The following is a 14,376-nucleotide window of genomic DNA, read 5'->3' on the forward strand; positions in this document are numbered from 1 at the left end:
ATCATTTTCGTGGAAAAAAAAATATTTTTTATTTTCACGGCTCTGCGTTATAAACTGTAGTGAAGCACTTGTTGGTTCAAAGCTCTCACAACACATCTAGATAAGTTCCTTGGGGGGTCTAGTTTCCAATATGGGGTTACTTGTGGTGGGTTTCTACTGTTTAGGTACATCAGGGGCTCTGCAAATGCAACATGACACCTGCAGTCCATTCCATCTAAGTCTGCATTTCAAACGGTGCTCCTTCCCTTCCGAGCTCTGCCATGCACTCAAACGGTGGTTCCCCCCCACATGTGGGGTATCATCGTACTCAGGACAAATTGGACAATAACATTTGTGGTCCAATTTCTCCTGTTACCCTTGGGAAAAAAAAAATTGCGGGCTAAAACATCATTTTGTGGAAAGAAAAAATGATTTTTTAATTTTCACAATGCTACATTCTAAACTTTAGTGAAACAATTGGGGGTTAAAAGTGCTCACCACACATCTAGATAAGTTCATTAGGGGGTCTTCTTTCCAAAATGGGGTCACTTGTGGGGGGTTTCCACTGTTAAGGCACGTCAGGGGCTCTCCAAATGCGACATGGCGTCCGATCTCAATTCCAGCCAATTTTGCATTGAAAAGTCAAATGGCACTCCTTCCCTTCCGAGCTCTGCCATGCGCTCAAACAGTGGTTTATCCCCATATATGAAGTATCGACGTACTCAGGACAAATTGCACAACAACTTTTGGGGTACAATTTATCCTTTTACCCTTGGGAAAATAAAAAATTTGGGGCAAAAAGATCATTTTTTGTGAAAATTAATAAAAAATTTTGTTTTACGGCTCTACATTATAAGCTTCTGTGAAGCACTTGGAGGTTCAAAGTGCTCACCACACATCTAGATTAGTTCCTTAGGGGGTCTACTTTCCAAAATGGTGTCACCTGTGGGGGTTTCCACTGTTTAGGCACATCAGGGGCTCTCCAATCGTGACATGGGCTCCGATCTCAATTCCAGCAAATCTTGCATTGAAAAGTCAAATAGCGCTCCTTCCCTTCCGAGCTCTGCCATGTGCCCAAACAGTGGTTTACCCCCACATATGGGGTATCGGCGTACTCAGGACAAATTGTACAACGACTTTTGTGGTCCAATTTCTCCTGTTACCCTTGGTAAAATGAAACAAATTGGACCTGAAGTAAAAATTTTGTGAAAAAAAAGTTAAATGTTCAATTTTTTTAAACATTCAAAAAATTCCTGTGAAGCACCTGAAGGGTTAATAAACTTTTTGAATGTGGTTTTGAGTACCTTGAGGGGTGCAGTTTTTAGAATGGTGTCACTTTTGGGCATTTTCTGTCATATAGACCCCTCAAAGTCACTTCAAGTGTGAGGTGGTCCGTAAAAAAATGGTTTTGCAAATTTTGTTGCAAAAATGAGAAATCGCTGGTCAACTTTTAACCCTTATAACGTCCTAACAAAAAAAAATTATGTTTCCAAAATTGTGCTGATGTAAAGCAGACATGTGGGAAATGTTGTTTATTAACTATATTATGTGATATAACTCTCTAATTTAAGGGCATAAAAACTAAGAGTTTGAAAATTGCTAAATTTTCATAATTTCCGACAAATTTTTGTTTTTTTCACAAATAAATGCAAGTCATATCGAAGAAGTTTTACCACTATCATGAAGTACAATATGTCACGAGAAAACAATGTCAGAATCACCAGGATCCGTTGAAGCGTTTCAGAGTTATAACCTCATAAAGTGACAGTGGTCAGAATTGTAAAAATTGGCCCTGTCACTTAGGTGAAAACAGGCTTTGGGGTGAAGGGGTTAAGGTGTTTCCAGACGCGACAGGCTCTCATGTTTACTCGATATATGTATACTAGATTGTGGCCCGATTCTAACGCATCGGGTATTCTAGAATATGCATGTCCCCCGTAGTATATGGACAATGATGATTCCAGAATTCGCGGCAGACTGTGCCCGTCGCTGATTGGTCGAGGCAACCTTTATGACATCATCGTCGCCATGGCAACCATTATGACATCTGCGTCGATACTGTGCCCGTCGCTGAATCAGAAACGTGGGATTTCTACGTCCTTTATGACATCATCGTCGCTGTGCCTGTCGCTGATTGCTCGAGGCCTGGCGGCCTCGACCAATCAGAGGCGCGGGATGTCTACGTCCTTTATGACATCATCGTCGCTGTGCCCGTCGCTGATTGGTCGAGGCCTAACGGCCTCGACCAATCAGAGACGCGGGATTTCCAGGACAGACAGACAGAAAAACCCTTAGACAATTATATATATAGATTACTCATATATTTCATAATACTCTGTACTTTATGTGGATTTTGCATCTCATAATCTTTGTACGATTATTAATACGGTACCTGTTCTGATTTTAGGTGCTGAATTATTAAGCTACGCATAAATATGTTTATTTCTGAAATGTATGTTTGCCTGTCTATTCCTTTTTTTTCCTCCTTATCCCTTTTTCCCTCTTTCCTCCTTCCCTTTTCCCCAATTCCTCATGTTTCCCCTTCCCTTCCCACCCTTTGAAAAATGTTGAAAATTCAATAAAAAATTATGGGGAAAAAAAAAAGAAATTCAGATTAAGTTCATAAACATTATTATATACCTTTTAACCTTTGGAGTCCCATTTGCGTCAACCCATGCCGATTTGCCCAGAATGCTTTAACAGGCTCTTATGGACATTGTTGAAAAGTTCTATGATATATTATAGCATGAAATTGGGCATTATTATTTTACATTTTTCCACCATACTGTACATTTCTATACAGTTGACACAGTGATGGGGCAAAGGTTCGTATGACCTACCTACTAAATTTGGTGAGTATCGATGCGCAAGACCCAGTCCAGCAGCCAGGTCCGTAATGTCTGGCCGCTGGATGTGAGCTCTGAGAACCGCCTCCTACTTGACTGCTTCTGTGACTAGCCTGACGCGGTCATATGTGCGTCACACCACAACAATGACATTGCCCCAAGCCAGTTAATCAAGAGAAGAGCCGCGAATGCCGCGAGGTAGGAGAGAGCTTCCATCCAGCAGCAAGAGATCGCCGACGTGCCTGCTGGACCAGATCTTGCCAATTGATACTCACCAAGTCTTTTACCTTGCCATAACTTATGGTCCATAAATTAATTAGTTTGCATGAATTTATTTTTTCCTCCTTTTACTCAGAATTTGCCATATGCTCATGAGGATGAGTTCATTAGCGTTGGCCAAGCATTTTGCTGATCACCGCAGCTTGGGCAGTTAAGGACACAATCTGTTCATTGGGTCCGTACTAATTATAGTAAAGTTCCTTTATAGCTGATGGAGGAGATAATGCTGATTTGTTATGGAGTAAAACACCGGAAATATTCCATAGGACTACCCTAGCTCCAGTATGTCCTTACATAGGAAGTCAATATCATCCTGAAGTCTGGAGGATGGTATGGATGCACTGGCAATAGTTTTGTTTGCTCCTGGCATATGGTTACGTCTGGTTGAGATTTCAACTTTCAGCAGAATCATCAATGTTCAGATATTATTTGGTGTAATCGGCAAGCAATATGTTCATCAACATAACATGGAGAAACTGATGCACACAAGCCAATGAGATCACACAGCATAGTATTAATAAACTACAAAAATGAACACAGTTCTGTTTCCTCAACACCATTCTACCAGCATAAGCCTGCAGCTGTTTTATACTTCAATAACCCCTACCGGATGTCTAATTGTCTATATGGAATTGAAAAAAACGATTGTGTGCCTAATTTTATTCATCTTTGCCTACACAAATAAGTCAGGTTCAATGACACCATTATGTCTTCAAGGTCAACCCAAGACAGTCATATCCTTTTTGACTTTGAGAAATCCTGATTCAGGCCAGGCAGCCGTTATCTGCTCGTTATCACCATGGATGGCTGCCACGTGTACTATAATAAATTAGGTCAATTTATGATTGTGGTGTGTGTTGTCCTACGTATTACTAGTCCACATTTCATTGAACGGCTTTGGGCTAAGCCAAGTGGCAAGCCTGATTACCCCACCAGGCTGCAAAGAAAAAATTAAGCAATAGATTGTTAAAGTTGTTGTCTCATAAACAACTTTTATCACCTTCTTTTCACATGACGGATTATAAATGGGTAATAGTTGGGATCCAGCAGCTGAAACCCCTAGTAATCCAAAGAACAGGTGGTCTTAAGACCCTTGTGTGAATAACGTGTTAGTGAGCATGTGCGACCACTGCTCTCTTATTGTGAATGTGTCATCAGAAAATGATCTATTGTTTACAATTTAATAAATAAAGAGAATATGTATGTAACCTACAGATATGGGGTTAATCTGCAGACTGCTAGCACTAGGAAGGTGCCCGGCTGGCAGCATTGTGAGCGGCAGCTGTAACCACGGCCCGGCACTTTGACTGACAGCTGGCAATGCATCAGTACTTTTAATCTGCAGATTAACCCTGTATCTGCAGGTTAATAGTTATTAAACTTGACTGGTTCCCTTTAATGTATTTTTTATAATGTTTTTTTCTTTCAAATCATTAATCTACTGTATAATTGTCTAAGGGTCACTTCCGTCTGTCTGTCACGGTCACGGATATTCATTGGTCGCGGCCTCTGTCTGTCATGGAATCCAAGTCGCTGATTGGTCTCGCCAGCTGCCTGTTATGGCTGCCGCGACCAATCAGCGACGGCCACAGTCCGATTAGTCCCTCCCCTACTCCCCTGCAGTCAGTGCCCGGCGCCCGCTCCATACTCCCCGCAGTCACCACTCACACAGGGTCAATGCCAGCGGCAACGGACCGCGTTATGCCGCGGTTAACTCACCGCTATTAACCCTGTGTGACCAAGTATTGACGCTGCCTATGCAGCGTCAATAGTAAAAGGATCTAATGTTAAAAATAATAAAAAAAATTAAAAATCATTATATACTCACCTTCCGCCGCCTTTCCCGCTCCTCTCGACGCTCCGGTAACCGCTCCATGCAAGCGGCAGGTTCCGGTGGCAACAATGGCATGCGACAAGGACCTGCCATGATGTCACGGTCATGTAACCGCGACCTCATCACAGGTCCTGCGCGCCTGCGCGAGAAGGACCTGCCATGACGTCACAGTCATGTGACCGTGACGTCATCACGGGTCCTGCGCTACCAACCCTGGGACCCGAAGCTGCAGAGTGCACCGCACACAGGCGACATGACTACATTGGCTCCCTCGGAAGGTGAGTATATGTTTATTTTTTATTTTTCAACCTGTGACATTCATGACTGGCCAATATACTACGTGGCTCTGTGCTGTATACTACGTCGCTGGGCAATATACTACGTGGCTGGGTAATATACTACGTAGCTGGGCAATATACTACGTGGCTGGGCAATATACTCCGTGTCTGGTCAATATACTACGTGACTGGGCACTATACTACGTGGCTGGGCAATATACTACGTGGCTGGGCAATATACTACGTGGGCTGGGCAATATACTACGTGGCTGGGCAATATACTACGTGGCTGGGCAATATACTACGTGACTGGGCAATATACTACGTTGCTGGGCAATATACTACGTGGCTGGGCAATATACTACGTGGCTGGGCAATATACTACGTGACTGGGCACTATACTACATGGCTGGGCAATATACTACGTGGCTGGGCAATATACTACGTGGGCTGGGCAATATACTACGTGGCTGGGCAATATACTACGTGACTGGGCAATATACTACTTTGCTGGGCAATATACTACGTGGCTGGGCAATATACTACGTGGCTGGGCAATATACTGCGTGGCTGGGCAATATACTACGTGGCTGGGCAATATACTACGTGACTGGGCAATATACTACGTGGACATGCATATTCTAAAATACCCGATGCGTTAGAATCGGGCCACCATCTAGTTTTTTTATATCAGTCTACGTAAAAGAAATCTTGCAATTTTCAAGCCGTCTGCTAGGCCAAATATTAGACTCCCGCATCCTGTTCTTCACATAGATATACAAAGCAATAGAATTGAGCTGTTTGTGTAGAAGCGTTATCTGAGCATGCCCTAATCTGAGAACAGTTAAGTAAAAAGGGCAGCACACTGCAGCGCCAAAACATGCAAACTTGAAAACACGAAATTTGAACTGCATTACTGCACTAGAAATATGAAAAATGAGAGCTTTTAGCGCATAAAAATGGCCATATTTATGTGTACCTCAGTCTATGTTTGGATGTGCAGGTCAGGTTTTTGAAATCTAATCTGAGAACAGGTCACCATGAAGGGAGGAGGTGAACTGTGACATCAACTATTGTGAATGGTAGATCCTGTGTTTTCTACTGTATATAGAGGTATTATCAGTCATTGTACAGGAGGAGGTGAGCTGTGACATCTATTGAGGATGGTGGATCCTGTGTTATCTACTGTGTATAGAGGTGTTATCAGTCATTGTACAGGAGGAGGAGGTGAGCTGTGACATCTATTGTGGATGGCGGATCCTGTGTTTTCTACTGTATATACAGGTGTTATTAGTCATTGTACAGGTGGAGGAGGTGAGCTGTGACATCACCTATTGTGAATGGTGGATCCCGTATTATCTACTGTATATAGAGGTGTTATCAGTCATTGTCAAGGAGGAGGAGGTGAGCTGTGACATCACCTATTGTGAATGGTGGATCCTGTGTTATCTGTTATGGTCTGGTGATTAAGGAGCGACATGTGACTAGCTCTGAGCAGGTGGGAACTATACTGACCGCAGTCCCTAAGCTCAACACAACACTAGAAATTGCCGTGGGATGCTCCTAACACTCCCTAGGCACCTCGTCACAGCCTAAGAGCTAACTACCCCTAAAGATAGAAGCAGGAAAACTATCTTGCCTCAGAGAAAATCCCCAAAGGATAGATTAGCCCCCCACATGTAATGACTGTGAGAGGAGAAGGAAATGACATACGTAGTATGAAACAAGATTTAGCACAGGAGGCCACTTCTAGCTAGATAGGAATTGTACAGGAAAGAGCACTGTGTGGTCAGTAATAAAACCTAGAAAAAGTCCACCGCAGAGAAATGCAAAAAACTCCACACCTAACTAAAGGTGTGGAGGGCAAACTCTGCTGCCCAGAGCTTCCAGCTTAGCTGAATAGATCCATACTGATAAGCTGGACAAATGAGCAAAAACAAAGACAGTACTGAACAACAAAGTCCACAAAAAGTGAACTGCAAAGGACAAGCAAGGACTTAGCTTTGCAGAACTGGTCAGAGTGTCAGGAAAATCCAAAGAGCAATGACTCCAGGCTGGAACAATTGACAACTGGCATTGAATGAGGGCTAAGGCCAGACTAATATAGCCGAGCCCGAAAGACGATCAGTGAAAACAGCTGCAGAAGCTAAATCCAAGAAGCAGCCATACCACTCAAAACCACAGGAGGGAGCCCAAGAGCAGAACTCACAAAAATACTACTTACAACCACCGGAGGGAGCCCAAGAGCAGAATTCACAACAGTTATCTACTGTATATAGAGGTGTTATTAGTCATTGTACAGGAGGAGGAGGTGAGCTGTGACATCACCTATTGTGAATGGTGGATTCTGTGTTATCTACTGTATATAGAGGTGTTATCAGTCATTGTTCAGGAGGAGGAGGAGGTGAGCTGTGACATCACCTATTGTGAATGGTGGATCCCGTGTTATCTACTGTATATAGAGGTGTTATCAGTCATTGTCAAGGAGGAGGAGGTGAGCTGTGACATCACCTATTGTGTATGGTGGATCCTGTGTTATCTACTGTATATAGAGGTGTTATTAGTCATTGTACAGGAGGAGGAGGTGAGCTGTGACATCACCTATTGTGAATGGTGGATCCTATGTTCTCTACTGTATATAGAGGTGTTATCAGTCATTGTACAGGAGGAGGAGGTGAGCTGTGACATCACCTATTGTGAATGGTGGATCCTGTGTTATCTACTGTATATAGAGGTGTTATTAGTCATTGTACAGGAGGAGGAATGGAGCTCAAAATCTGAATTAAACAATAGGTGATTTTCTGCTGACACATTTCCTGCATATAGTAATGGACAGATAATCGAGCATTGGTCGTACATGCTCACTAACACTTCATTCACACAGGAGACTTTGGAGCTCCTGTTCTTACAATCGGTGGTGTTCTCAGTGGTCAGATCCACAGCGACCACACATTTATCTCACCAGGTTCATTCTTCACAGGTTATGGAGTGTAGAACAGGTAATGAGAAAAGGCCATTACATGAATTCAATTAACAGCGGAGCGCCAGAGGCTAGTACAGCACAACCTTGTCAGACAAGGGGTGGAAATGCAATTCCTCCTCGAATTGGAAATGCTCTGCTGAGCTCACGCACATTAGTGTAGGGTCACGAGACACTTCATACAGGGCAGAGAAATACTGGGAATTAAACATGTGTAGGGGTAAACCAAGTGTATGAAAGGGACACTCATGAATAGAAGTCATGAAATGTTATTGAAGTCAATCACTAGTGGAAAAAACATCTGATGTCACTGTCGGACTCACAGGTTTCTAAATAGAATAATATTACGATAGGGCATGCAAAATGGGGCTTGCTTCTAGCGGTGGTAGAGGCTAAGGCTTCTTTAACACTAGCGTCAGGCTCGGCCCATCGCAGTGCGTCGGGCCGAGGTTACCGACGCTAGCGTTGTAAGTGCCGCACAACGGGTGCAGCGGATGCAGATTTTCATCGCATCCGCTGCCCCATTGTGAGGTGCGGGGAGGTGGGGGAGGAGTTCCGGCCGCGCATGCGCATTACATGTAGCGTTTTTTGTGCCGACGGTCCGCCAAAGCACGACGCATCCGTCGCACGACGGATGCGACGTGTGGCAATCCGTCGCAATGCGTCGTCAATACAAGTCTATGGGGAAAAAACGCATCCTGCAAGCACTTTTGCAGGATGCATTTTTTCTGCAAAACGACGCATTGTGACGGATTGCAGTTAACGCTAGTGTGAAAGTAGCCTAAAATGTCTTAACCTCTTGAGACAGGAAGACTTGGTTGCTTACTCCCATCTCCTTTCCTTGACCGTTGGGTTCATGCCCCACACTTTTGGTTGTAGGACCTATAGAGTAGATCCTCCAAAAAGTTCTGGCCAATCTTAACAAAACAAGAAAGTATTGCCGACGTCGTCTGCATTTTTCTTTCCATGGGACCATAATAGTGCCTCTATCGTACACTTATCTTTTGAGAGGGTCATCGGAAAAAACCTGGGGTAGACCCTAATTAATTGAAAATCTCTTATCTAGCAAAGAGGTGGTCTTATTATTGTGAGTTAATCTTTCCAAAATGGCGTTCTATACCACCCACGACTGGTATGAAGATAATTTTAGCCAATAGAAGTTCAACTGCCCAATCTTTATCTTACAAACATCATGTTTATAGAGAGAGACTCAATCGGTCCAACCGAAATCTGCAGGTTTGGGCAACTTTAAAACAATGTGTATGGGGACCTTAGACTTCAAATATGTTTGAGGGAATTTGTAATCAGTTTTTTACCTTCATAGTCATAACCAAAAATGTTGACTTGATGGACTAACCTTTGAAAAGAGGAGCTATGTTCCACACAGCAATACTTCCAGCCTTCATAAACTGTCCCAAGGCGATTTCTAGGAAGAAAATCGGAATTCCACCAAAGATGGCGATCAGGATATAAGGAATGAGAAAGACACCTGGAAACAGATAAAAATGTTTGGTCATGCAAGGTTTTAGCTAGATCAGTTTAATGTAGATCACTAGGGTATAAATAAATTATGTCAATAATTTACATTTGTAGTGGAGACTATGTAGTGGCCATGGGGTCTACCTTGGTTGGTCCTTCCTCTTATTTTACGGGTATGATTGTCATGATGACCAAACCCATAGGAATGCCCTACTGTGGTTGGTCTCACCACCTTTTCTACTGAGCCAATTTTTATAATAACCAAACCCATAGGAGGCCCTATCATGGTTGGTCCCACCACCTTTTCTACTGAGCCAATTTTTATAATAACCAAACCCATAGGAGGCCCTATCATGGTTGGTTACAGCTATTTTTCTACTGAGCCAATTGTCATGATAGCCAAACCCATAGGAGGATCTAACATTGTCGGTTCCACTTCATTTTCTACTAAGTCAATTGTCATGATGACGAAACCCAAAGGAAGCCCTACCATGGTTGGTCCCACCTTCTTTTCTACTGAGCCAATTGTCATGATGATCAAACCCATATGAGGTCCTATCATGGCTGGTCCCACCTCCTTTTCTACTGAGCCAATTGTCATGATGACTAAACCCTTACAAGGCTCAACCATGGTTGACAAAACTCCTTTTCTACTGATTCAATTGTCATGATCAAACCCATAGGAGGTCCTAACATGGTTGGGTTTGCCCCACCTTCTCCAATACTATGCCAATGGTCATGATGGTCAAGCCTATTGGAGGCCCTACCATGGTTGGTCGCCACCTCCTTCACTACTGAGTTAGTTGTCAAGATGACCAAAGCCAGGACCATAATGAGGGGTCAGTTTTTAGTTTTTCTTTGTGGCCCAGTTTTCTATGTCTCGTCTCATTGAGTCATGTAGGCAATTATCTATGACAACTACATTTACCACTAATCTTGCTTTACCTGTTGGCACTGGCAAAGATTTAAAGCCCACCAAGTCCCATTTTCAATGCCGTTCCCAATACCCTCTCTAAGAAACACTGAGCTCTGTAGATTCTTCTTGTCATAATCTGCTGTCGTTCTTCTTTATAAGCCAGGAGACATTGAAACGCTTACTTAATCCTGGTCTTAGTCATAGCTATGGTCAGGAAGACATATTAATTTGTGATTATACCCAGTCAGCACTGGAGACAGTTTGATTTGTAAGAGGATTCAGGGGATTAGGACGTCAGGATAAGATGACGCTGGTGAGGACATGTGGCAAGGTCTCATCGTAGAAGGTCAGAGTGCAATATTCAGTTGCTGACCGCATGCAATGGAGGACAATCAGGCGGAATATCAATTGTAATGAGTGTGCAGCCTGGAATAAGAATGGCCCATTGGCTATGTTAGATGACACCACCCAGTGGAGTACAGCTTATGTATATTTGTTCATTATGTATTTATTAAATGATTAATGTTTCCATTAATATTCCACCCAATTTGATCTTAGAGGGGCCTTGGGAATGACTTCTTCATCGATATGAGAGGATATAGTATACCAGTGCCCTCAGACTATTCACATCCAAAATGGTAGCAAATGGCTTTTAGGCCATTGTCCCATGTACACTATGTTATAGGAGGGACCATTACTCTACATTCGAACCAATAAAGTTGAGTCACATTTATTGAGTTCTCGTTGAAACGCATGTAGCAATGTCAACCACCCATAAGAATTTTGACTTTGGAAAGATTTATATGGCTGGAGGGAGAGCCAGACGGAAGATTTGTAGGGTTCAAAGCCATATAATAACCTACATGAACCAACCATATTTGGCTGCTGCTCAGTTTCACTGGGAAGTCTTAAGTCAAGAAGGAATCTACCAAGGTCATTAACAATCTCAAAAGAACTATGGCATTGCAAAAGGTATGAAATACTTAGACAGAAGACAAGTTTTTTCAGAAAATGTACACGTACATTAGAAGCAATGACCCTATTTTATGCATTGAAGCATCTAATGAGCATGTGCAAAGGTCATCGTAAAGGTAGCGGAAGCTATAACATCAACTATTGTGATTGGTGGATAAATTTATGGAATATCTACAGGATATGCCATACATGTCTTAAAGAGAGGATTGGGACCCAGTGGAACGCTGACAGAAATAGAGAGGTGGCTACACATTCACAACTTTATTTATATGGATGTTATGAAAATTGCCACCAATGGATATGCCATAGATGCCATTAATGTACAAGATGGGACCTCCCATATAAAGTAAAGTGTACACAGGCCCATTCTTAGTGCTGATTGGCAATATAACAAAGTTGATCGTTGCTCATGAAAAAAGAAACAGTCACTTGCCATAACTATGTTATTATTTTACCTGGTGTAAATGCCACTGTTCTCCTGAATCCGGCGCTGTTTTTCTTTTGTTCCTGCTCCTCTCTGTTCCTGAGATATGGCCATATCTTCCCTGTACATAAATGTAGTCTTGTTACCCAAATGGAGGTAGTCTATAACTCCTCCCTGTGGATGTGTTCTTGAGGACCACGCCCAGTTATACTAGATTTACATACAGGGAAGAAGGGGCCATATCTCAGAATTGGTGAGGCACAGGAGCAAAAGAAAAACAGCGCCAGATTCAGGAGAACAGCAGCATTTACACCAGGTAAAAAAAATCCCATATGTATGGCAAGTGACAAGTCCCCTTTAAGAACCTTTTATATTGGCCAATGCAAACAGTATGATGATGGGTGATTGCTAATAAGATCATTTCATCCCATACAGTTTGCATATTGTCAGAAACACATGCCATGTTTACACAGGGAAATGTGTTGCCGACATCAATGAACTTCGAGGCCGTATGCGTGAGCTTGAGAATGGAAAATTCTTTTAGCTTCTATTGACAAAGTCACGGTGACATAATGGGTCAATTAGGTGAAATGTACTCGTGTTAATGTACTTGTCTACACGAATGCACGTCCTCATCCATTCCCAGACAAGCGGTGTATTCAATATCGTATGTAAAGAACATATACAGTGGGGCAAAAAAGTATTTAGTCAGTCAGCAATAGTGCAAGTTCCACCACTTAAAAAGATGAGAGGCGTCTGTAATTTACATCATAGGTAGACCTCAACTATGGGAGACAAACTGAGAAAAAAAAATCCAGAAAATCACATTGTCTGTTTTTTTAACATTTTATTTGCATATTATGGTGGAAAATAAGTATTTGGTCAGAAACAAAATTTCATCTCAATACTTTGTAATATATCCTTTGTTGGCAATGACAGAGGTCAAACGTTTTCTGTAAGTCTTCACAAGGTTGCCACACACTGTTGTTGGTATGTTGGCCCATTCCTCCATGCAGATCTCCTCTAGAGCAGTGATGTTTTTGGCTTTTCGCTTGGCAACACGGACTTTCAACTCCCTCCAAAGGTTTTCTATAGGGTTGAGATCTGGAGACTGACTAGGCCACTCCAGGACCTTGAAATGCTTCTTACGAAGCCACTCCTTCGTTGCCCTGGCGGTGTGCTTTGGATCATTGTCATGTTGAAAGACCCACCCACGTTTCATCTTCAATGCCCTTGCTGATGGAAGGAGGTTTGCACTCAAAATCTCACGATACATGGCCCCATTCATTCTTTCATGTACCCGGATCAGTCGTCCTGGCCCCTTTGCAGAGAAACAGCCCCAAAGCATGATGTTTCCACCACCATGCTTTACAGTAGGTATGGTGTTTGATGGATGCAACTCAGTATTCTTTTTCCTCCAAACACGACAAGTTGTGTTTCTACCAAACAGTTCCAGTTTGGTTTCATCAGACCATAGGACATTCTCCCAAAACTCCTCTGGATCATCCAAATGCTCTCTAGCAAACTTCAGACGGGCCCGGACATGTACTGGCTTAAGCAATGGGACACGTCTGGCACTGCAGGATCTGAGTCCATTGTGGCGTAGTGTGTTACTTATGGTAGGCCTTGTTACATTGGTCCCAGCTCTCTGCAGTTCATTCACTAGGTCCCCCCGCGTGGTTCTGGGATTTTTGCTCACCGTTCTTGTGATCATTCTGACCCCACGGGGTGGGATTTTGCATGGAGCCCCAGATCGAGGGAGATTATCAGTGGTCTTGTATGTCTTCCATTTTCTAATTATTGCTCCCACTGTTGATTTCTTCACTCCAAGCTGGTTGGCTATTGCAGATTCAGTCTTCCCAGCCTGGTGCAGGGCTACAATTTTGTTTCTGGTGTCCTTTGACAGCTCTTTGGTCTTCACCATAGTGGAGTTTGGAGTCAGACTGTTTGAGGGTGTGCACAGGTGTCTTTTTATACTGATAACAAGTTTAAACAGGTGCCATTACTACAGGTAATGAGTGGAGGAAAGAGGAGACTCTTAAAGAAGACGTTACAGGTCTGTGAGAGTCAGAAATCTTGATTGTTTGTTTCTGACCAAATACTTATTTTCCACCATAATATGCAAATAAAATGTTAAAAAAACAGACAATGTGATTTTCTGGATTTTTTTTTCTCAGTTTGTCTCCTATAGTTGAGGTCTACCTATGATGTAAATTACAGACGCCTCTCATCTTTTTAAGTGGTGGAACTTGCACTATTGCTGACTGACTAAATACTTTTTTGCCCCACTGTATGTGATTTAATTGCAAACATCTGACGTTTCAGTCTCACACAATGACCTTCTTCAGATAAATGGATTGACCCAGAATAAAAGACAGAGAAAGGT

General features: G+C 42.7%; 1 protein-coding gene across 1 annotated transcript in view; it reads right to left on the reverse strand.

Annotated features, from left to right (window-relative positions):
* Positions 1–14,376, reverse strand: part of SLC6A8 (solute carrier family 6 member 8) — a 68,436-nt gene that overhangs the window by 43,315 nt on the left and 10,745 nt on the right. The window contains exon 2 of the mRNA XM_069748295.1: positions 9,554–9,685. Within this exon, the coding sequence (XP_069604396.1) occupies positions 9,554–9,685 (132 nt within the window). The remainder of the gene's footprint in view (positions 1–9,553; positions 9,686–14,376) is intronic.

The sequence above is a fragment of the Ranitomeya imitator genome, chromosome 2 (assembly GCF_032444005.1).
Source record: "Ranitomeya imitator isolate aRanImi1 chromosome 2, aRanImi1.pri, whole genome shotgun sequence".
Taxonomy (NCBI): domain Eukaryota; kingdom Metazoa; phylum Chordata; class Amphibia; order Anura; family Dendrobatidae; genus Ranitomeya; species Ranitomeya imitator.